We start from the raw sequence: 23,848 nt of genomic DNA, 5'->3' as shown, positions 1-23,848 counted from the left end.
TGAGATCAGGGCTCCATGATGAGAGAGGGTCTGGAATTAGCAACGACGCCGGTACTCTTTCCCGCATTAACCGGAGAATGTAAAGGTTACAGGCGGTTGCTTCGGACCAGGCGGACAAGAAGTCAGTGAAGTGCGTCCATCCATTGAACTAAGGTCGCGTCAGCTGACAAATAGTCTAGATAGGCTATTGCCTAAAAGGTGTAAGGAAACAATGGCGGCAGTGGGACGAGGAATCGTAGCTTTGCTTGACTTGAGCGAGGGGAAGGTTTATCGGTGCGGTTCGGACGGAATTTTCTTTCGAATGTCCCATCAGATCGGCGGCGGTACACAGTACCACCCATGCCAGATTCTTTTTCCTAATGTACTTTTTTGCCACATAATCCAGGAAAGGAAATCGCCTCCGTCGCAGCAGGTGGCGCGCGATGAGACCAGAGTGGCTTTACTCTGGTCGAGGCGATGGAATCCAAAGCATCCATATCCGATGCTTTTTGTATGCGCTTGCTCTGTGCTCTGAAGGGAGATGAATCCCCAGTCGCTGATTGGTTGTGCATGAGCAGGGAAGAACCTAAGTTTGGATTTGAATCCAAAAGCCACAGTTGTCCTACTTGGAAGAAAGCATGCGATACCTAAGCCGCAATGGCTCGGTGCGGAGACTTGCGCGGCACGGGTATGTACTCTCGAAGACAGGCAGACAATGGCATCTCAGCCCAGCCAATGGTATTGGTTGATTGACCCGAAGGATGATAGCGCGGATGGTTGATGGGAATGTCGTGGAGAAGAAGGCCGTTGAGGGAAGAATTCGTAGTTGCGGGCCAGCCGATGACGTCATTGGCTGCAATGGCGCGACAATACTGCCCAGTAGAAATTGGACGATGAGAAGAATCACAAAACAGTACTGCGGGCCACCAAGTCTAGGGTAAGAAAGGCAGTAAGGAAACTGTTGATCAGCTGAGATGAAAATCCTCATTCTGTGTAGAGAGTGTGAAGCAGCCCCAGGTGGCGAGAGTAATCTATCCAGAACGCACCCACTGGGCTTGCCAGCAGCAGTTGTGAACTGTGTTCCAGTCTCCACATTCATCGTTGATAGTGCCATCACTTCCAACAGCAGCAGCAACGGGAGAAATTCATATACATAAGTATAGCAAGATGCTATCTATAGGGAGCTTCGAACGATAGGGCAGGTTAGGTAGCTCTTGCTGCTGCAAGGGCGGGAGGCAAATCATATCAGTTGACCACTTAAGGTTACCGACATATGTAAGTATAGTCTGTGGTAGTAATTAGTAGGCATTCTTTCATTGATATAGTACCCTTCAGGCACTAATATGGAGAAACCAGGATATTGTCATGACACATGGTATGATAACAACCACAACTGAAGCAATTCGTAAGCGATAGTTTGTCGGCAGAGTAGCACCAGGAGTATGAATCAGGATTAGGTAGGAAAGAGCAAGGATCTTATGATCTATAGATTCCCCAACTTGATTCGTTTTTTAACTTTTACTTCTACACAAGAGCATCAATTCTTCTGTGCCATGCCCAGGCAGATTCTGGTAGAGTAGCATTGATAGGCATTCATCTACAAAGGCGGGGCTGATCCCATGCTTTGAGCTGTTCCATTAGTACTTATATTGTTCAATATGTGGATAGCGGTGAAGGGAGTTCCTCGAAGCAAACATTTTCAGGATTAATTTGGTAGGAGCTCGACAGCCGCTGGCCATCAGATTCGACCACAATACCTCTCGATGAGTCGTAGGGATGCATGCAGAGTAGGTGGATGATCCTGAACAAAAGCCAGAGGGGGCTCTGTGCTAATAACACTCTGCCTATCTGCTTGAAAAACAAACAGAAATAATCATCAGACGCTAGGTTATTTTGGTACGAAGGGCATTTCCAGAAAGGGATGAGATGAGGTTTGATTTACGCCAGAATGATTGGCCGGCATCTCATCCCGATGGAGATCCTGAAGGTGGAGCCCCCGTACTCCGTATGTGCCGCCCTAGCTTTTTTCCCTTTTTCTTTCTTCCCTTTTCCCCTTTCGATCCCGAGATATGTCGCATGGGCTGGAGAATATTATTAGTTAGCCCCATGTTGATTTGGCGCAATGCATGAAAAGGGGGGGCATGCTTGAAGAGTCGACCGAGGCCGAAAGTACAACGTAGTAAGAGAAAAGTACCGTAAGTTAATTCCGATAATTTACTACCTGTATTAGCCTCTCAATCAGGTGGAGCGAAGGATAAGATTAGGTGTGCGGTTCCTTACTTCCCTCGGCTCGTGAGCTTAAAGCTACGCACCTAGAACCTAGGAAGCCTTGGCCATCGAAAGTCGAGACAGCCGTCCATGAAGGATCCTGCCTAATAATGGAATAATTATCACGTTGATTTTACGCCCACATTGATGGAAATATCTCCTGAAGTCTCTGCAGAACATCTGGAGCAAGCTTTTCTGGTACAGGTAAGGTTAGGTATTACCAACACACCTGCTATCTAGGCGGTGAGCAGACTTGCAATGCTTCTATCTACGGAGGCACATCCTCACTTGATCCCTTCTTGTTCTGAACCATCAAAAATGATTTATTATTCTGCTTGATTCGACTGTACTACCGCCATGCGTATGATTTCAATGATGATTATTATGATAAGTGATTGTGCATACAGATTTTGACAAGCAGTGGAAGTAATGCGCCTCAGCGCCACATCTCCATTGACAGATCCCGAACAATATGTCACTTCTTTTTCCCTTTTCATCCTGTGCTTGTCTTTTTTCCCCTCTCCTTTCGGCCGTTTGGGGATCGGGCCCTAGTGGGAATGCAGCCAAATTCTGCCTAGATTCCCAGGACCCAGCCCCACCCCCATCACAACCAACCTCCAATAATCAATCCAGGAAACAAGTCCATCCAAAGCTACACTTGTCTCACTATGGAAGGAGCCTCTCTTGGTCCAGATTCTATTCTTCTACTTATTTCCCCTTTAATTTCGGGGGAAGGAAATGAACAGAAATAAAGGGGGGAGAGAGAGAGAGACCTCCTTCTGAAATGACTATTTAAATTCGCAAACCGATGTATGAGTGGCTAGGTACATTATTTACGAATAATATTTCAGATGACAAGAGGAAAAATAGAGATTGACGGAAATTATAATTCCTGGGCATGAACCGGAGCATCATCCATCACCTCATCAAATCAGCGGCCAAATGGCAACGGCCGATTCTGGAATACTAAAGTACCTACCAAAAGGCCCTTAGGTACAAAAATCAGATACATCATCAACTTAGATTGGTAGACTGTGCTACACCTCATCACATTGCATGCTGATAGGTTACACTGTTAGCGTTTTTAGTTATGACCTACCTGTACCTTAAAGCCGAGACAATAAGCAATAAGTTTGTCGAATCCAGCTATGTCTCCATTTTGGGTTCATGTGCCCATGCCACCATGGGTCCTCTCTCCATTTGTGGCTTGTTGTCATCAGCGAATCTGCTACTTCCATGCTTACCTCTCATGACGATAGCTAACCATTGAAACGTCCTCAGGGCAGTCGATCCCTGGATGCCACTTCCAGTGTGGCTAAAGATCAACCATCAGGTGGGCTAGCAAAGTGAAGAAGAATGATAAATAACGCGTCCTTTGTACTACTACCTCTACTGCGCATCTAGTACTAGACAATCAGGCTTGGTCCACAGACCCATTTCAATAATACTTTAAAATAGAGGACAGAGTAGTAGTACAAGGACATCCTGCGCACATACATGTTTGACCTGCCGCTGTCATGATATTCCCTAAGATAAAATAGATGGTAACTACTCCATAGTCTCCGGGCAGGGACTACTCATCTTTAGCCTGACTGTCATAGCTCTTGAGGATTGCCACTTTGCCACAATCCTCAGGAGTTTACTTCTCTATAAGTTACTCAATGAAGATTACCGAACCCGTCATACCACATTCCGGACAATCAGGCTATCAACTCTAAAAATACCCACAGAAAAGGAAAGAAATAAAATAATAATAAATCAGAGAAGGAAAAACTGAAAAGCAATCAGTTAAGGGAAGGATAAAAAATATTGAGAGAAAAAAGAAAAAAGGGGAAAAAAAAAAAAAAAAAAAAAAAAAGATCCATGGAACCCACCGCGTCAGGAACAACCTGGCGGTACCCAATCATCGACGCTTGAGACAAGCCATTCCTATCATCTTTGCGTCCTTGGTGTCGTTGAAGCTCGGACGCCTTCCTTCCCTATGTGCTTGCCTACCTGACTAAATATTGGAGGTAAAAAAAGTACTAAGCCCACGGACATTTTAAGATATCCGGCCAGACAGAAACGAGCATGATAGACGCTGATTCTGCCACCGTTCCGTTGTGGCTTGGGTGGTATCCACGATCCAAGTACCTCGATGGAACCCGGGCCCTTCACGAACTGCCCAACTATTATTCTCACTACTACCAGTTCTGTGCTGAATGACGATCCTCTTCTGCTGTGGCTTCGACGCCTGTCTGTTTCAATCAGACACCAGTCTTATGGGCGTTTCATTGTCTTCTTAGACCTTCCTGTTCTTGTGTGTCTCTCGAAAGAAGGATCAAACAATCCCATCTAGTCCATTGGACAGATCTGATGCTGAATACAGTATCGTCGGTCTATCCAATAGGGGCTCGAACCGTTCGGGGGGGTTGCTTGTGATGCTGTTGAAGCCTCAGATGCAGCTCTTTGTTTCAGACGGATTGGTCAATCGAGCCAAGTGACAGACTAGTTTTTAGAACTTCCCAGGTAATAAGGCAGGAAGCAGAAGCCAGCCAAAGAGGTAAATCATTCGCCGTGGTGAGGACAACCTAAAATCAGCTTCGGTGCCTTTTTCTGGTTGCTACTATCTACTACTCAAAGCCTCAATGAATTTCCGATACCATCATTGATGCGCCCATTTGACAGTCAGACAAACAAACAGGCACGATCGAACTCCAGCCCCCCTCTACCCCTCGCCGATACTATATCTCTATCTAAAAGAACACGTCCCCGGTGTGCCCCATCGACCATTCTCAATTTCCGCCCCGGTAGCCTTACCGACTCCCCACATCGTTGCAGTCTTTTTTTCCCTCTCCTTTGGCATTTTTGCTTATTGAGGCTCACTTGCACTACTCCTGTTAGAGTTCTGACGGTAGTCAGAGATCATCTCGGACATTTCTAGGGTGCCGAGCCTGGAGGGTCATCTTCTTTCCATACCCCTTCAGTCCTAGTTGATTTGTGTTTTTGCAAAGCTCAAGGGAAACCAAACGGCCACACACTGCTACCGGAAATAGCATTTGCTCGTCCCATACCGACAATTACCAGGTCTATCTAAGAGTCTGATAACCTCCAGGACTCTTATCATATTGGAAGACTCCGCACTTCCAGCCCGCGAACCACTCTGTTGGCTGTAATTGATGATTTGAAGAAACCCTGGGTTGCGTTTCAGAAGAGGTATGTACGTATCATACATTTGGTATCCTTTTGTCCCCTTCGAGCTGTTTACTCTGCCATTCCCGACATTATTTATTCCAACCTTCAAGATGCTCTCTCGTTGGAAATAGTCATACCTTATGGGACTGCAAGGCCCGGATCCAAAGGCTGATGCTCTTTCCATTCCGACTCATCCTTGGTTTTATTCATTGTTCTCTTTTGGAGTTCTTCCCTCACAAAGACACCTACCTACAAATCTGGACTTCCAACAGAGGCTCTTCCTAGAGTGAAGGGTGATACAGTCCATCCAATGGTACTACTACCCTTTTGACCTGGTATGCATGCAATTGAACTATCCCCCTTGACAAGTCGATTACCATTGTGGATAGATATCTTTGCCATGCTGTGGTTGTTGCCTCTTACCATGTTCCACTGTTTGGTTTTCCCTTGTTTTTTTATTTTTAGTTTTTTTTATTATTTCGCACCAAGACTCCCCCCTTCCTATTGTGATTATTTTCCCTCCACAACCCCCCTTTAACCATTTTTCTGCCAAGGTGATGCACACACCATGCACACTAAGCCTTTGTCTCTTCTGCTTATGCCCTATTTCTAGCCCATGATCACATCTCTATCTTCCAGACGAGCAGGCTATCTATCAGTGGATATATAGATGCTGGCTTGAGGCATTTCTGCTCTGTCATCAATTCCTCCATATTGGACCATGGCCAGTCTATAGCTTATGAGCTCCTTCCTCCCAATTCCCAGTTCCCCACTGTCAGCCGCCACTATATATGCCTTCACTGTCACATTTCCATTCCCCACCTATGGTCAGAACATCCCAGCCCTTAGGTGTGTGCGTGTGGTTATTCTATAGCTGTGTGCGCATGTGTGCATTTCTCTGTGTGTGCGTGCGTGCAAATGTGTATATTCTGTAGTTCCGTGCACACAAGCCCCTCTTGTTATCCGAATAGTTGGAGTGTTGGCTGAATATTACACGGGCGTCAGATTGGGCTCCATTTTCCCTGTGGATAGTTCCCTCCTCACTGCTTGCCCTGCCCTTGACACTCCATCTTGCACTTACAATTGGTCATGGTCCTGAGTATCATCTCTGAGCATTTTCTCCTATCTTCTTATGTGTGTGGCTTCTGTCCATTTTTCTGCTGTTTGGCCTATCTGGGGCCTCAACCTGTCATTTACGGCCGATGATCTTGGGTTCTAACCAGCAGTGGGCAAATCCTCTAGTTGTTATAGTCGGCGTTGAACTGTTACCAGAATAGATAGCAGTGTGAAATACATCTTGAAGGAAAAGAAAGGTAAGTTGACTTCTGCTACAGTCCTCCAATTCTGAGATTCCCCGGAGGAAAAGTCTGCTACAGTAATTCCCCGTGAGCAGGATCTTGTTTATCACGATTCTGACTTCTTTGCTATGCGCTCAGTTGCAGTTCCGATGGACAATGTTCCTTCAAAACAATCCAACCAATCTGGGGGAGCATCAAACGGCAGACATATCTCCTCAGAGGGGCGATTCGGCCACTCGAGGGCTCAGCAGTCACTGTCCGGTAAGACTTCCTTTCTTTTCTCTCTCCACTAAGCGAGGCCGAAGCGAAAATGTTTCAGGGAGAAGGGCTATGTTGTTTGGTTAGCAGAGTCGATCCCATTGAGCTTCTGTTCTGTTCCTTTTCTTATGTTGCGCTGACGAGACACCTTTCACTCTCTGGTAGATACAGGCACTTTTCGCCGGAATCCCCCGCGATCTGAGAATGTTGACCTGCACCCGGAATCGCATGGCCGTGGAGCGCCTCCGTCGGCCATGAACATGGGCGATATGAGGTCCACGCTACCGGGCTACAATCAGCCTCCTATGCAATCATCTTACGTCCCTGCTGCGATTCACCCGCATGGCGTTTTATATCCTTTGCAACCATTACCCTCGTTTGCCGACTCCACATCGGGCAGGACTGTCTCTTATAATGCTCACTATTCCCAAATGTACATACCTTTCGCTCAGCAGCCGCAGCACCAACAACAGCAGCCTCAACATCATCATCAGAGTACTTCTCTCCAGACTGGCATTCCCGATTATCAGCTGTTCGTGCCGAACATGTCCGCACCCTCCAATGTCCCTCTTTCGAACCAGACCATTGTTTTTGGACTTGGTTATTATCCTCAGCACATCTATACAGCGGCGATTGGACACGGTCAAGGTCCACCGGGCCCCTCGATTTACTTGCCTCCCAGTAGTCCATATCACAGCACATCAGGGCTAGCTGCTCAAGTGCCCTCCAGCTTGCCAAGAGAAGGCCGGCAAAAGTCCCCCACAGCGAATTATGATATTTCCAAAACCATCGTTGACGGCTCAATACCAATGAGACCGACAGCCTCCCAGAATACTTCAACAGGTAAGCAAGCAACGGCCGTCATGGAGCAATGGGAGGTATGCGCATTTCGTTTGCCATTCCGCTGATGTCAATGTACAGACTCGTCTGTACCACCAGGCACGTCAGCGTCCGCTACACCTTGGGGACCCCCTCGGAAGCCCAAGCAGTCCGGCCACGCTCTTTGGGTCGGAAATCTCCCTGCTGGGACCAACGTCGTGGATCTCAAGGATCACTTCTCCCAAGACGCTACGAAGGACATTCAAAGTGTATTTCTCATATCGAAGAGCAATTGCGCCTTCATCAATTACAAAACAGAATCTGCCTGCGTCGCAGCCCTGTCTCGATTTCATGACTCCAGGTTCCACGGGGTGAGGCTCGTTTGTCGCCTTCGGCGAGGGTTGGCCTCACCTGGGAAGACCCCCAATATCGGCTCCTCGACCAGCTCACCTGGGAACGAACACAGTGGCTCAAAGCTGTTAGACACCAACCCAGAGATTGAAGAAACTTTGGAGACGCGTCCTGTCCATGGCAGGCACGCAAATCTAAGGCTACCTAACAGATACTTTATAGTCAAAAGTCTCACGGTCGGCGACTTGGAATTAAGCAGACAAAGCGGAATCTGGGCAACCCAAAGCCATAACGAGGATAATCTCAATCGGGCTTATGAAGTGAGTTGTTTCCCCCCACCCAACTTTCTCACTCCTTACCGGCTGGGAAGCGATGCGAGAGTGGCCTGCACTAACTGTTACATTTTAGAGTGCCTTTAATGTTTATTTAATTTTCTCCGCCAACAAGTCCGGAGAGTACTATGGATATGCTCGCATGATGTCGCCTATCAAGGAAGATGAAACCCTAGCCCTGGAGATGCCCGCGCGACCTGACCATGGTCCTCCAGAGCCAGAGGAATTGCACGTGATTCCAACTCAAGCTACAGCCACCGCGCCAACCGGACGAATCATAGATGACTCTGCACGGGGAACTATATTCTGGGAAGCGGATTCATCCGGGGGGGACGATGATGAAGATGATGATGGTGATGGTGATGGCGGTGGTGGTGACGATGACAGTGGCGAGAGGAAGGAGGAAGGCAAGGGGGATGAGAGTAGTGATGAGGACGAGACTGGGGGTGGGAACGAAAAGAACGCTGCTGAATTAGTCGAAGAAGCTGCCGAGTCGGGGTTCCAATCGATAGGAAGGCCTTTCCGGGTCCAATGGCTTTCAACAGAACGGGTCCCGTTCCATCGCACCCGAGGTCTTCGCAATCCGTGGAATGCAAACCGCGAAGTCAAGATTGCCCGAGATGGCACTGAAATCGAGCCGAGTGTCGGGGAGAGGCTGATTCGGTTATTCCACACGCAACACCCAACCCATGGGTTTCCGGTATATCACACTTCGCTACCCAACTGAACACAGCGAGTGTTCGCAACCACTTTCCAGTCTCTTGAGGAAATTGGTGTCACAAGAACAGCCTCGCTTTTTGCATGCAAGATCAGGATCAGGATGCATGATTGCGAGCTCCTGCTTGTGGACCAATAGGACTGGCGTACCGAATACGACGCACACGAATTAAAACATAGAACACGATGAATGAAATAGACATAACTAGCATGTATATAATATAAAAACGAGTTCTCCACTTTTGTATGCTTACGTGTTCGACCAACAGGTTGTATCAAAAGATTGTCGTATGTTTTCTAGGTACCTACCTTCCTAAAGTTATGTAGTTACCGTTGAGGGAGCAACCTGACCCTCCTTAGGAATAAAGCAATACACTCAGTAAGTAGAGAGGTACATGGGTAGATAAAAGCTGTACACTGTGTACTAGCGATGATGGAGTAGGGACTGTCTTGAGTAGGAGAGGTTTCTGCCTCAGTCTATGTAGGTAGGTAGTTTAGTGGCACCTAAGTACTAGACTTGAAAGTAGATACATCAATCAATCATCCAGGATAGCTCAAGCTGTGGTTCGAAAGTCAATCCTGCAGCAACCCGGTTGGTACCAACTCTCTGTTGGGCATGTAAGCTTTAGACCTTGATGATGATTGATTGATTAGGCGAACCCTCGTGACTATCTTACTTGTGGAGGTAAGTCTGTGTTACCTACCTTGAACTTAACACGTTAACACTAGCCCCAAAAAGACGAATGCTTCTTAGGCTAATCCAGAAGCAGTAGTGCTAGTGTGGATCCATGGATTCTCCTCTCATGAGGATGATGTTGAGGCATGCTTGAAGTTCACCATACAAGAAAGTGATGACATATCGATTCATCCCTTCATTGAGCTAAAGGCGTTACTAGTTATTATACGCTCTACCTCTCTATGTGTGCCATCACTTAGGATGCCATCGAATGATGTTCATTCTGTAAAAGAATCCAATTTTCTCAATCAACAGCTACCTTAGAGAGGCTGTTACTTACTCCGTAGTTACTCTGGATTGATTCCTCTGCTATTTGAGCGCCCTAGTCCCTTTTCGGTCTAGTCGGACGGTCCCCGGATTCTCTTTGCTGTGGATATCTGATCCACTTGTTCAGTTGGCTAGACCAAATCCGTCCCACGGTCAGAGTCCATGGAGGAGGAGGACCAGCATGACGACGATGATGATGATGACGATAATGATAAGGATAATGATTAATCAACAGGACAGTCTTATGTGCGTCTGTCGTAGGCTTTCTCGTCATGGATATTATATTATATTGCCATCATCCATGGATCTTCGCACCCTAATATAATTGATCACCTTAAGGCGAATTACCCTTTACGCTTACTGGATATGATTGGGAAGAATGGGAGGTGGATTTGTGTGGGGTAAAAAGCAAAGATAACTTGTGAGGTAGGTAAGGTAAGCTCTGCCTAGCTCCTGCTATCGTCCATCAAGAATCCGATTAGTTTATTGCACACTCAAGTTACTTTCATTTCCTTCTCTCCCTCCCTACCTTTGCAAAATCTGCATCTTCAAAAAGCAGAAACAACAGCATCCATCGTCATTTACATCCAGTGTGTCCATCCTTGTCATTCCTCTTCCTTCATTTGTCGTCTACGCCTTGACGGTGTCCTTGTATGTCAGTCCCTCGTCGTCGTCCTCCAACTGGCTTCTTCGCTGTTGCTTGATTGAGCTCACCCCGCAAACCAATTTCCTGTCCCTCCTGCCTACTCTCTTGCTCTTCTGCGTCTACGCAGCTTCTTGATTCCACATATCCTGCCATATACCCCGCACTTTCTCTTGCCACCTTAGCTCCCTGTCTCCTTCTTGTACCCCAAGCTGTACAGGACGGATCGAGAGGGACCTTCTGCTACCTCTTGGGCTACTTTGCATGTCTATTATGCTGTTTGCCGCTCTCGGACATATTTGATTACCGTACCCACTGCTAATATGGCCTGATTTCTCACATTCACCCGCTGATCCATGCACTCGGGGAGCATCCTACTAATTTCCTTTGCTTAGAATCTGCCGACACCCCCTTTCTTCTTTTATCGCACTATCGACCTCTCCTCCTCCTGTCTTATCTCAATCGATCTATCCCTCTCTCTTCGCCGCTGGTTGTCTGCGGTTGACGTCACATACTTGTGACTGTGGAACGTCCAGATCATCATTCAATCGACAACTGGCGTTAACGTTCCTCAACTTCCATTATTCATAACCCTGCTCTTTCTTCCCCGCAACAGCAACGGCGGTCTAGCGGTTCGCGTCCTCAACCCACTCACGCTTGATTAATACAACCTCAAAACCATCTCATTGGACCATTTTACTCAGAAAGAATCTTTTTCTATCAACCTGATCTCTGTGCATTTGTCAGTGCATCCTTGTCCTTTTCTATTACGAATCCTCTTTCAGTGATCTACCATGTCAAACGATCGGTCTACATCTCCAATCTCTGTACCATCCTCATCTGCCCGCCAAAGGCGGCCGTCCCTATCCTCGGGCTTCTTCACCGATTATCTCTCCAGGTCGAGCAACCCAGGGGCTCCGCCTGGCGGCCACACTAGTCCCATGGCTAGTACTGTAAACAATGTCCAGCCGAATCAACGACGCAGGCTGTCAATCAGTACTCTTGGGCTTTCCGGTTCGCCGACCCAAACTGCACCCTTTGGGGTCAGAAATCCTCGGCATGGCAGCTTGTCTAGTTCCGTCGGGTCAAGTCCAAACGCCGACGAAGCCGCCATGGATGATACAGACAACGGCTCTTCCAGCGTTCCTCCCAGCTCACCGTTTGCACGACGTCTCTCCTTTGGTGCGCAGGCCATGCGAGATGTTCGTGGTGGAAGTATAGGCAATGGTAGATATCCCTCCCCTGGGTCTTCTGTGGCTGGAGGGCGCCGGAGCACGACGACCACCAGTCCTGCATCTGCCAATAACCCCCATGCATTAGTTGTTGCAAGTACAAATAAAAGCTTTCCTCAGAAAGATATGTCTAACAAATCGTGGCGACCCTTAGGCGAAGGCTTCAACTGGTCGGAAGCTCTCCGAACACGGGCTGAGCGTGCCCCATCCATTGGAGGCATCTCGCCAATCGCGGGTCAGAGCCAACAACATGTGGCCTCTGCGGAACACCAACGCTATCATCAGCGAGCTGCTTCCATTGCTTCAATGGAGCAACCTGCTCGAGAGATACCAAGGCAACCAAAGCAGAACAAACCTGATTTCTTTCAAGAGAAGATCCTCCGAGGAGATTTTATGGATTAGGCTTAGTCTTTCCTTGTACTTGCTCTCCTTTCCCTTCTCCAAGTGGACAAATCAATCGACACAATACTGCCATGACGTGTGTGTTCCCATTGTTCGAAAAGAACTATCTGTCACCCTTCAGAACGAGAGTGCAGCAAATTTGCATCTCTCAGTCTGAACAGTCAATGAAAAGTCAACATGGGAGCATGTTGATACAGTAACTTTTCTCATTTGGCCATTTCTTCTACGGTTACATATTCCACACCATACATCCCAAAGGACCTGATTAATTTGGGAGCTATCAAGTATACCTTGTACATTCCAGGTGGTCTGATTTGAGCACTATACTTCTCTTTGTCCTTTCTCGCTTTTTTCTTCTGCCATCGATTCACATGATGCCATATTCTACTTATCAATTCCCAGTTTTCTGCAGGCATGAAACGAAAGCTCTTTGAGGAATGTTATGTCCGTTTGCTTTTACCCTTGTATCGGCGTGAGATTCCAGTTATTCGGAGACTGCTGGCAGACCGATTGAGTATTGTTGAGATGATCGATGCTGCTTTCTTTTCTGAATGAGTATTGACACCGATTTTCGGCCCGCAAGGAGGTTTATTGTTGAAGTGCCTTTCCTGTCTCACCTTTTAGGCGTTTTCAAGCTCCGTCATGCCTTGAATCCTTATTTATCCTTTCCTTTCACTATTGAATGAGAAAATACTACAATTGATTTGGAGATAATCTTGCGAAGATCTTGGATTATAGCCAGCCATGGTCAGTCGCTATCAAGGTACAGCGAGGAACGGATGTCTCGTGAGATTAATACTGTAGAGTACTTTGACAATTCGGCTCTTGAGGGATAAGCCGCCTTTCATGACTAGCCGAGTTGTTACTATAACTGGCAACGGTATTTATTGTCAGGTTGTCGGAGACTGCCCAAAAGATAAGAGGAAGTCGCTTCCCCATTTCGAGGAAGCGCACTTTTGGCACTGATCGACGCAGCCTAGAGAGCAAACCTGTGGTCACTTGAGGGAGGATTCGCTATATAAGGCACTGCTTGTTTCATAGGACTCGTTCAGGCCAGATCATGTTCAGGCTGACGACGGGCCAGCACCACTATCATCGATATGCTGGTGGTGACCCCCGTCACTATCAGCGTCTTGTTTGTCCGAGCTTTCGGCCCGGTCAATCCCCACTGCTGTCCTCCGGTCCAGAGCTTGCGCCGTAGTAATTCGGTGCTCTGGGGGTGGAGGTACCCATTTGCTGCGGTTCCATGCCGGGACACGCATAACGTACATCATGTCCATCTCCTCGAAAGTTTTGCCCTTACCTTCCAACACGCAGAAGTAGACGATCACGACCGCAGCAAATAGGCATTCGGCGAAGACATAACCGTACGCGAAGTCAATATCGCCGGTAATAAACGGAGTGAAGAAGCCAATGAGGAAGTTCCAAAGCCAGTTCGGCGCGGTATCGCGACGGATAAGCTCAGCGACTATCGCCCACACCGTAGGGCCCCATGTCATGGCGAACCCACTTGTCGAATTCAAATTCGATATCAGCATCAGCCTCCTGGTTCAAACAAGGTATCACGAAACGTCTGAGGGAGAGACTGAAAGATTCTCACGTGATAAACAAACATGCGAACACCACCATTGCTTTTCCAGCACGAGGCGTCTGAGGAGGGTCACGCACATTTAAGGAGAAATGTCCGACAGAGGGGAAGGCCATAAAACATACGAACATCCACATGCCCCCAGTGATGAGTAACTTGCGGCGCCCGAAGTGCTAGATGAAATACAGACCTCCGAATGTCGTGCCGAAATTGACACCGCCAAGGATCATCTGCGTGACTTAGGTGTTTCTGATACCGGCTCCATTGAACACAACAGTGCCGTAGTAGAAGAAGTAATTAGCACCGGTCAGCTGCTGGAAGGCTTGTAGCACGATACCGAGGAAGATCCCGTACGGCATACGAGGTCCTTGAAACATCTCGACCTAGCCCATGCCATTCCCCTTTAGACGCACTCTCTGCCTCGAGCTGATCCTCGATTTCGGGGAGCTCCTCCAAAATCACACGTTAAATTTGGGGCACCCCGTAGAGCTTTGACATGGTACTTCTCGCTTGGTCGATGCGTCCACGACGATTATCATAGTGCGGACTTTCCGGGGAAAACATGATCCCTATCCCTAGTATTAAGCCCCAGAGGAATGTGATCCGGAGAGTGAGACACCACGAGCCGGAGTTGGCTATTGATTCGGTGCCGAAATTGATGCAGTATGCGACAAAGATCCCTAATGTCACAAATAATTGATATGAGCTGCGGAACGCGACGTCAGACGCTCCGAGTGCATAACCAGGCTGAAGAATAGCGAGATTCCTGCCAGACCATTGCCCCGCGGACCTGTCGAGGAGCACTCTCGCCTTAGTACATCGGGACCAACAAAGAACATGCCCCAACACCGAAACCGGTGACAAAACGTCCCATCATTAATTGGTACCATTTCGGTGCCGGAGAAGGTTTGTATGATCAGGCCGACTTGAAGAATGACGCACCGGAACGCAATAGCCGGCCAGTAAAGCTCCTAGCAGAGTGCCAATGGACAGCTATCGACATGCTTGTCGTCAGAAATTCTTTGCACTCGCAGATAGCTAGACTTATCCAAGAACGGCTGATTGGTACGCATCAGAGAAATGATGAGGCCGGACCGCACGTTGCTGAAGGTGTATCTTCCGTCGTCTCCCAACTGACCAATCTGCGCTTAAAATCATTCATCTCAAGGAATCCTGAAATCTGGCCGGCGTCATAGCCGAATATGATGCCGCCGACAGACACAAATGCACCAAGTGGCAATGAACGCCATGGGAGGAAAAAAACACGGCTATCGGGCCACATCTAGAGCAACCCCATAGCATACATGAGTGGACCTAATTAGAGTAAAGATAGATGTCGTTGGCCATCCCAATCACGTAAACTTGCCACCTGGGGATCCCACGGCAGGGGTCAATGACAGCATGACTGGAGAGAACATTGAAGGGATTCTTTCTCATTCAAGAAACTTATATATGTTGTTTAGTCCCTCGCCTATTTTTTTGCTCTCCTAGCTATTTCTCACTTAAGAGTCTAGCAATGGGCGATGAGCAGCACAGCATCTAATGCTCACACATCCTTCTGACGCCGCCCTCACATTCTAGATGCAGAACGTCGCTAGAGCCAGAGGGCATCCGTGCTCCTTGCGACGTCAACTCAAAAGGTCTATAATATGGGCTTCCAATGAAGCCCGGTTCCAGGCGGAAAGGTAAAGCGAGTACAGTCTGGAACGCAAGTGTGCGTAGTGAGGTGGCTCAGGCGCTGGTCCGCAGTGTAGCTTTAGCAGTTCCGGACCTGTCTGCGGGCTGGACAGTAGGCTTTGAATTTGTCAGAATCTATATTTAAACATTATGAGTTATCTGCGTAGTTAGGCAAGATGGCCGAGTTGGTCCAAGGCGTGAGGTTAAGGTCTACCTTAATATCAACTTCCCAAGTTCCTCATCATCGTATGATGGCGTGGGTTCGAATCCCACTCTTGTCATTTCTTTTTGTGATGTCTCATTTTCACATCAATACGTTGACGTACATCATCAATCAATCAATCAATAAGCAGATCTATCTATATACACTCTGTTCCAAATGAGACAAACAATAATTATATCAAAAAACCTCAAATATAACAAAGGGTGGCATTCGCCCACGTCTTCATACAACGATGAGGAAGGATATTAATTTCAAATTCTTTGTCGATAATCCCACTAAGTCTACTCACTTACGGGTTAACTCTTTATGACGTATATTATAATAAAGTTGACATTGAGGTGGACACTAAGCTCATCACCGCCATCTTGCCTCTGGAATGCCAATCGTCACTTCAGCCAAAATGCACTACAACAAGTAGATGTCACTTGAACTTTGCAACCCAACTGAGTCCACAAACAGACTCCGTTCGCATCTGCCGAGAAGGCACTGGCCGGAAGGCTCCACTAGCGACAACGGGGTTCTAAAGGTAATTCAAATGACAGACTTCGCTCGCTGCCGAGTAGTCGCCCTGAGATACATAATCAAATGGTATGTAACTGCGAAACAGAAAGGTCTGATCAGTAAGGTATTCCGTTTGTCAACAACTGAAACTGATCATATCCCTTTGTTGAAACGCTCATGTAGGACTTGCGGATGAGTTCCCGCATGTACTCGGCTGCCTCCCTTTCATTCTTCTCTAGCACAAACCTGTCACGGAAGTTCTTGAGCGTATCAGGTTTGAAGCACGGCAGGCCGCTATCAAGCATCAACGACACAATATGAGAGAGCTTGGTGCAAAAGGGACGGGATGCGAGGAATGCCTTTATTACCAAGGATTCGAACCACCGGTACGGCTGTGTAGACGTTGGGTTGTTGGAGTGTCCTCCAGGCAAGCCGAGCCCGCCATTCGAGCCACCATGTGAATGGACATGTGGATGTAAAGTGCCACTCATGACAGCCACCATCTCGGATGTGAGCTTGAAAGGTGCGCGCTCAAAACGTACACCACCTGGAGCAATGTCAAAGCAGAAGCCAAAGTCAATGTGTATGATATGGCCAGCATCATCGATCATAATGTTACCGTTATGCCGATCTTTGAACTGCAAAAGGTAAGAGATGACTGAATAGGCAGCCATGCTCTTCACAAAATTCGTTCGCGCTTCCTGGAAACGCATGGAATGCTCCCCACCGTACTTGGAAATGAAGTAGTCGTAAAGACCATTTACTGCTTCGCGACCTAGCATATCACGAGAGATGGAGTTGGGAAGAACGTCAATTACTCCGCAGCCAGGGGCCGTTGATGTCACTCTGTAGGGAAATACCCAAACGTCAAGCCCTGCACTAGCAAAGATACTGCGAAAAGCCGCGATCATCTGCAAAGCAAGCATGTCCTGGCGACAGTCATCACCAACTTTGAAGATAGCTGACTGCCAAACTTCGTACGTCTCTTGAGATGAAGGAGAATGCAGAGGCGCCGACAACGTCTCCGTCGAGGCATCATGGCCAGCAGTACTCGGGCGGGATTGGCCCTGGGAATCTCGTTCGTCCCCACGGGTCCTTGTTTTTTGAATCCGAAATGTTGCCATGTATGGAGCCTTTGCATGGCTCTGTAGTGGTTTACCGGATTTTCGGTCGATCCCAACTACGACTCCATCCGGATTGCTCGGCAGGTATACACCAATTTCGACCTTGATTTTTCGGAGTTCCTCCTCGATCTTCGCCTTCTTCTCGGGTTTACTTTTCTTGATATATGGCCGAAGCTTTCCTGATATACCCGTGATGTCGTTGAAGAAAGAAAACTCCCTTTCATAGAAATCACGCTCCTCGTCGCTGAAGCTAGAAATGAGAGTGTCCATGAAACGGTCAAGAGTCGGCTTGAGCGGGTCGGGCTGTCATTGGATGTTAGTCAATTGTCCGTCCACGGGGTATCATAACGCACAATCTGGGAGTCTTCGTCCTTATAAGAGTTGGCTTTCATATTCCAAATCACTTGATGGGCAAACAATTGCGATTGTTTGGCTGTCTCAAGGATGTAACGCTCTACATAGCCCAGTGCATCGTATCGCAAAGCCTGAACGAGCTGTGGGACAAAGTAGAAACGAACGTCTATGGGGTGGCTTTCCAATGTTCTCATGGCGTATTGTAGAACAAACGGATGATTGCCATATGCTGGTAAGAAATAAGTCAAAGCTTCCGTGGGATTGACTGCTGCCCAATATAATAAATACTGGTAAAGTCAGCTTCCTCTCTCTTTTTTGTCTTTGGTTGTTGGGTCTTTGAGGACTGAAGAGAGGACAAACGGACCTTCAGCTGAAAAGAGACATCCGAGGGCAGTGCTGCACCCAGCATGACCTCGAGACTGCTCGGCTCGTCCAAAGCCTTCTCAGGGAAATTGAGCAGTAACCAACGTATATCATTCTTCATCTTCGGGGACGAGTAGCGCGACGAGAGTTGGATCGCTAGCCCTGGACTCTCAGCCCAGGCAAGCCGCAGAAGATGAATAGCTTCCTAAGCAGGTATTAGGTCCCATGTGACATAATGCAAGGGCATGAACTGCTGCTACTAGCACATAACGAACAGGGGATTGACGAACCTCTGCAGAGTTTCTGTTTCCAGAAATCTGGAAATGCTTTCGATCCCCTTCTAAAGGAAATAACCAGACTCTTAGACGAGATCTCTCATGTTCTATGAGCAGCTGAAGAAGATCATGCTTGACTTGCAGTGGCTTGAAGTTGCCTCGTGTGTGATAGGGCACAGTCGAAAGTCGACGTAAAGCACGGCTAACATCGTCGAGTATTTGGTCTTCGGCTTTGACCTGCAACCTATTGCCCCCAAAGGACCACCTGATTAAAGTATAGAGTAAGCACTCGTCTCCGACATTATAGAAAAGGTAGACAAACCTCGGCGGATGCTTGAACCAATCGAGCGCAGCAGACAATATTTGATCGCTGAGCTTCCACAAAGCCACCTGTTCTGGTTGATAAGGATCTTGTATAACCCTTAAGCCAAAGAGGACAATACGAAAATGCAACTCTCTAGCCAAGGGGTGGCCACTTGTTTGCAGAAGCCCGACAGTCGTTCTATCAATAAGACGACCGAATAGACGGCGGTTCTGGGCGCTATTTAATCGAACGGCATTAAAATGGCTCTCGAAAAAACGAAGGGCAATAAGATGCGGCGCGAGAGTGGCCTGAGCCTTCTGTTGCTTCTTCAACAATAGAGTTTTGTCACTAGGCAGCAGCTCAATCTTCGTATACATCGGGTCAACGTAGCTGAACAGTCGCAACTCCATCAGTACCCCAAATTCTAAATGTGAAGGATAGTATACTCACTCGAAAGAACGGTCAAACAAGCCCTTCCTGCGCTGAATAGTCTCCTCCCAAGCTTCTATCACTTCTGCGAGGATCCTGGGTCCAAGCTTTGGATTTTCATGTATCGCTCCGAGCCACAGTGCGACACCCACGTTCATCGACTCCTCTGAGAACAGTTGAAACGGCAAAATGACCAGGTGGTGAAGAACTGAGGGTTGAAAGTAGTCTGAGCCACACAAAACAGCAGCAGCTCTTCGCAGCGTATCCCTGAATTCAGATATGGCCACACTATTTCCCGCTTTGAGCTGATCGTGGAGACGGTGCAGCCTATTCTTGACATGCTCGCTGGATTTCGGGAGGCTTAGTGAGATCTTTCCACAGACTTTGCCTATATATCTCCAGGTCAATTGCAGAACGTGGCAGAACACGGCGGACACAAACCATTGCTCTCTTCGGACCCCTGTTCCAAATATTTCGTCACGACTGGGTCCGGGGCCCGGTACTGCTGGCGGATGGTGTATTGCGCAATAAAGTCAGAAGCAACGTTTACCCTGCTAATCCCGGAGCTCTGAATACATCCTAGAAACCGGTTAGGACATTTCGGCGAGTGCAGAAACAAGAGCTTACCGAGTCGCTGATCGCTTCGGGGAATTGTGGAGCCCATATCGAGAGCGAATGAACGACCCAGCGAGATGTGGCTGCCGTCAACTGTGTCGTTGGAAATGGACAGGTATGTCTGCCTTCTGGTCAGCAATCAATCCTAAAAGCCTTCCTAAAGGTACTCGCCTGGAGAAGGCCTTTCACATCCAGAGGTGCAATATCTATAACTGCTGCTACCCAAGCTTTAGCTCGCTCGAGGAGTGTATTCAGAGTTCTCTTCCTGGCATTGTAGTTGTCGGCGAGATCAACCTTCACAATTCCCATTGGTGATGCACAGGAAGCCTTCCACTCGAATTCATCAAGCTCCTCCTCAAGACACGACAGCCACATTACAGTCAGCAATTCAAGAAGAGCGAATAGGGAATGTTTATCACAGAGAGCTGATGGGCATTCTCTAATGATCTTATCGGCGCACAACATGGCGACGCTCTGCACTCGTTCTATACGGTGACAGCAAGCCATGAAGAATTGAGCCAATTCCTTTGACAAGTATGGAACAGAGAAATTCTCATCGTTCGCAGATAGGGTCAGGGACAGGTAGTCGGCGACAGCTTTATCTGCAATGGAGCTCATGCAACTGGCCATGTCAGCTGTAGTCAAGGCTGGGTCGCGGAAGTAACTGAGAACTTTGGTGCAATTTCCCGACGACGCACGGAGGCTCTCGACCAACAAAGAAGCGTTGAGGAAGACCACTTTTGGATAATTCAGATGTTTGATCCCAGGTTCGCAGTCAGGTAGCTCGGCCATGAGAATTCTCTTGAGCTCTACCAACCGTTGGGGGCTCATTCCGCGTCTGAGGATTGTGTTCAGCTCTACGTCACTCTCGAGCATCTCTATGCGACTCTCGGCAATCAGGGGCGGAGAGTGCTTTGCGAGCAAGCGTAATTCTCGAATATGACTTCGAGTAACAGCTGACTGAGTCGAGATCCCATGAACAGAGATATTAAACCAAGCATCACGAAACAGGGCAGTGATGTCTTCGTCAAAAATTGCATCTGTCTGTTGTGTCCCAGCTCCCTCTTCGTCTGATGAAATGAGGAGAGCCAGAGGTCTGAGGAGAAAACTGATGGCCTCTGGTGCTAGAATAACCTCCTTTTGCCGCTCACTTTCGCTTACTGCATCGCCTTTATTCACAATACATTCCAAGAGATGAACCAAATAGACCCGAAAAAGCGGGGAATCCCTTCTCAGCGCGAGAGATATGTATGTCATTGCGCCCTTGACTGCATTTGTGACATCACTAAAATTCCGGGCAATACTGTCTTGATAAGCACGGTCATAGAACTTGAGCAGGAGTTGAAACTCTGCTTGTCCTGTGCTCAAGGAGAGGGAGGCAGTTTCTCTAATGATGAGAGCATCCACTGCAATGTTGACTTTGCCGATCTTTTGCAAAAGCATTGACTGAGCTAGCGCACTAATTTTCTCATCATTAGAGCTGGTTGCAATTGTCACAATAGCACGGAGAATGTTCCTGCAGGTTGCATTATCGTGGTCACCAATGGCTGAAATGGAGACCGTACTACCATTACCAATTGGTGGTGGTACGGAAGAAACACTGTCGGGTTGCCCAGCATTCTCATTCAAGAGCTGACCATGATAATACTTGTCAGTGCCTGAGCCGGGGCTCAAAGCGTTCCCGAGCGAATAGAGAGTTGTTATGACGGCATCTTGAGACAGAATGCCAAGTACTTGAGCCAGACACTTTCCAGCAACAGACCCAGTATATTCTCCTAGCACGCACCCTTCAATAATGAATCTCAGAAGAGACCGGCTTCCAGAGGATGCACTGGCCAGAGACATCCTTGAGACGATAGCTATGCTTTTCAGAGTGGCCGTTGCAAGCTCAAGACTTGCCATCTGATTGGGGTCTGCCAGTGTGTCCTCCAACCAAGACAGAAAGGCTCCACTGTTGGCAGCATTTCCACCCAAAATGACGCAGTTCAGGTATCCAATAAGAGCAAACGCTTTCACAGAAAAGGTGAGCTGTTTTTGCCAGGGTGAGCCCAGTTGAAGATAATCGGAACCATCCTCAAGGAGTTGGATTTCGTCAGCAATTATCTCTGTTATACGATCAATGAGGGTGATTTCAGCGCCATCGCTACTCCTGGCAATTCCAACACCATTCATGTAGTCGTCGAGAAGCTCTTCATCAGACAAATTTTGAGCTCCCACAAGGGAAGTAGCGCATGATTTGACGAAACGCATGAACCCTTGTTGCAGAAGCATAGCGCCTAGAGGACGTCTGTTCGCAGCATATTGTCGGGTGTACCTTCTCCAGTCCCTCAACGTAGGATCAGCCATGCTCGCATTGCGCACAGTGGACGAGGCGGTCTCAATTGCAACCATGAAGCTTTCAGACAACATGGATCGTACGTGCTCGACAATTTGCAGTTTTTCGCTGGCGGACCAAAGTGAAGGAAACTGTGCGGATGCTTCTAAAAATCCAACAAGAGAAACGGCGAGTGACAGTATGCGCTTGTGCTCTTGAACAGCCCCGTATTTGTCGCCTGCAGAATCGTAGCGCTGAAGAGGCGTAATGGCATCAATAGCATCCGCACAGCTATACAAGTACTCGTGGACAGCGCTGAGAGTGGTCGAGCGTAACGGAGGAAAATTGGAGCCCAGTGAGAGCAGTGACGATGTCAGTTGATGAGTGAGCGTCTCCCAAGGTGAAGGCTTCATGTCATACAGGAAAGGGGACGGGCGAAAGCACTGGCTATGAGACTCGGGTAGGTAGGGGAACAGTTGTGACACCAATTTCGAAGCGTGATCAATTTTGGTAACCGAAGGCGCAGCATCGCATAAAGCGAGAAGTACATCCAATTCTCTAGAGTCCTTCATAAATCAGTTCTGAATTGCTTGTGTTCAGTCACGAACAAATTCAAATCGCATACCATCGGCAACTGGGAGGTCGTTCTCTTCTTGTTTCCGACACCATCTGGCGAGACGTTCGAACGACTCGAAGGATGCGGACATCGTTGAGAGAGCCGCGTGAGGTCCGACAGGTCATCGCAGTCTACTTCTGTGACGGATAAAGTTGCAAGTTTGTCCAAGGCACGGCGTCTGATGTTTGTGAAGAAGCTGGTGTAAGGTCAGTGTCGCTGATCTTCAAGTCGAAAGTGGTCTATATTTCTTACCAGTCCATTGTGAGAGGTTGCCTTGACTTGGGTGTCTACTCTCTGGGAAACAGATGTCATCTAATTTCAGAGGAGCGAAAGTTTGGTGTGCAGCAGCGGTTCTTACTTTCGACAGTTGTTAACAGTCAAATGGCTACCTAGGTAGGTACCTGACATGTAGCTCCAGGGGAACGATAGGGGAGTTCGATACTGGGCCTACGTTAGGTACTCCGTACCTTATCTTCGTAAAGTCGTTATCCCATGCGGAGACACATATACGTAATTACTGTGTACCTTACATTCAAATACAGGAGGAAGAACAGGGCTCGGGGACTCAGCTCTTAATCATCGCAACGTATACATATGAGCATGACAGGTCGGTAAACAGCACATGTGTATCGGTAAATAGAAAGCCTGGAGGATTATTTTGATGATAGTAATTTTGCAGGACTAGATCGACTACATAGGGAGGAGGAAATTGATTCGAATCTGAAATGCCCATTTTTAGCCTCGTTTAAATCCGACGAACAAGAATTTAAGGTAAAGGGTGGTCTGCTCGAACATCAAACAAGGAAGCAGAGGATCGAGCATACAATTATGATTTGTTACAATCTCAGAGTATTTCTATTAGGCAGGCAGTGAGACACGCTGCGCAACTGCCGAGGGTTGTAAAGTATCTACCGTCTTGAGTTTCTGAGAACGTAAGATGGACAGGCACCTTCTCCATGAACCATCTATTTATTGAATTCAGTTAAAGG

The 23,848-nt window shown here is 47.8% G+C and overlaps 4 protein-coding genes and 1 non-coding gene across 5 annotated transcripts; 3 read left to right on the top strand and 2 right to left on the bottom strand.

The window, feature by feature from the left end:
• Positions 1–6,847: 6,847 nt before the first annotated feature.
• Positions 6,848–9,206, top strand: ALT_2952 (putative YT521-B-like splicing factor; the record flags this gene model as incomplete). The annotated part of the gene is made up of 4 exons (XM_033564043.1): positions 6,848–6,980; positions 7,143–7,820; positions 7,899–8,467; positions 8,556–9,206. The coding sequence occupies 4 exons, from the start codon at positions 6,848–6,850 to the stop codon at positions 9,204–9,206; spliced, it is 2,031 nt and encodes a 676-aa protein (XP_033419934.1).
• Positions 9,207–11,636: 2,430 nt separating this feature from the next.
• Positions 11,637–12,476, top strand: ALT_2951 (uncharacterized protein; the record flags this gene model as incomplete). Its single annotated transcript, XM_033564042.1, has 1 exon — positions 11,637–12,476. One exon carries the CDS (start codon positions 11,637–11,639, stop codon positions 12,474–12,476), a length of 840 nt encoding a protein of 279 aa, XP_033419933.1.
• A 1,064-nt stretch (positions 12,477–13,540) lies between these two features.
• ALT_2950 (uncharacterized protein) lies at positions 13,541–13,975 on the bottom strand (the record flags this gene model as incomplete). The annotated part of the gene is made up of 1 exon (XM_033564041.2): positions 13,541–13,975. The coding sequence occupies one exon, from the start codon at positions 13,973–13,975 to the stop codon at positions 13,541–13,543; it is 435 nt and encodes a 144-aa protein (XP_033419932.2).
• A 1,936-nt stretch (positions 13,976–15,911) lies between these two features.
• Positions 15,912–16,022, top strand: ALT_t072. The gene is made up of 2 exons: positions 15,912–15,950; positions 15,977–16,022. It is a non-coding gene; the product is annotated as a tRNA-Leu (tRNA).
• A 559-nt stretch (positions 16,023–16,581) lies between these two features.
• stt4 (1-phosphatidylinositol 4-kinase STT4) lies at positions 16,582–23,119 on the bottom strand (the record flags this gene model as incomplete). The annotated part of the gene is made up of 11 exons (XM_089599462.1): positions 16,582–17,892; positions 17,943–18,172; positions 18,232–18,511; positions 18,597–18,846; positions 18,904–19,275; positions 19,336–19,702; positions 19,756–19,893; positions 19,942–20,050; positions 20,119–22,809; positions 22,869–23,055; positions 23,112–23,119. The coding sequence occupies 11 exons, from the start codon at positions 23,117–23,119 to the stop codon at positions 16,582–16,584; spliced, it is 5,943 nt and encodes a 1,980-aa protein (XP_089456205.1).
• Between the last annotated feature and the right edge of the window lie 729 nt (positions 23,120–23,848).

Source organism: Aspergillus lentulus (assembly GCF_001445615.1).
Source record: "Aspergillus lentulus DNA, contig: Alt05, strain: IFM 54703, whole genome shotgun sequence".
NCBI lineage: Eukaryota > Fungi > Ascomycota > Eurotiomycetes > Eurotiales > Aspergillaceae > Aspergillus > Aspergillus lentulus.
Note: the sequence above shows the minus strand (reverse complement) of the source record. Positions and strands in the feature narration are given on the sequence as shown.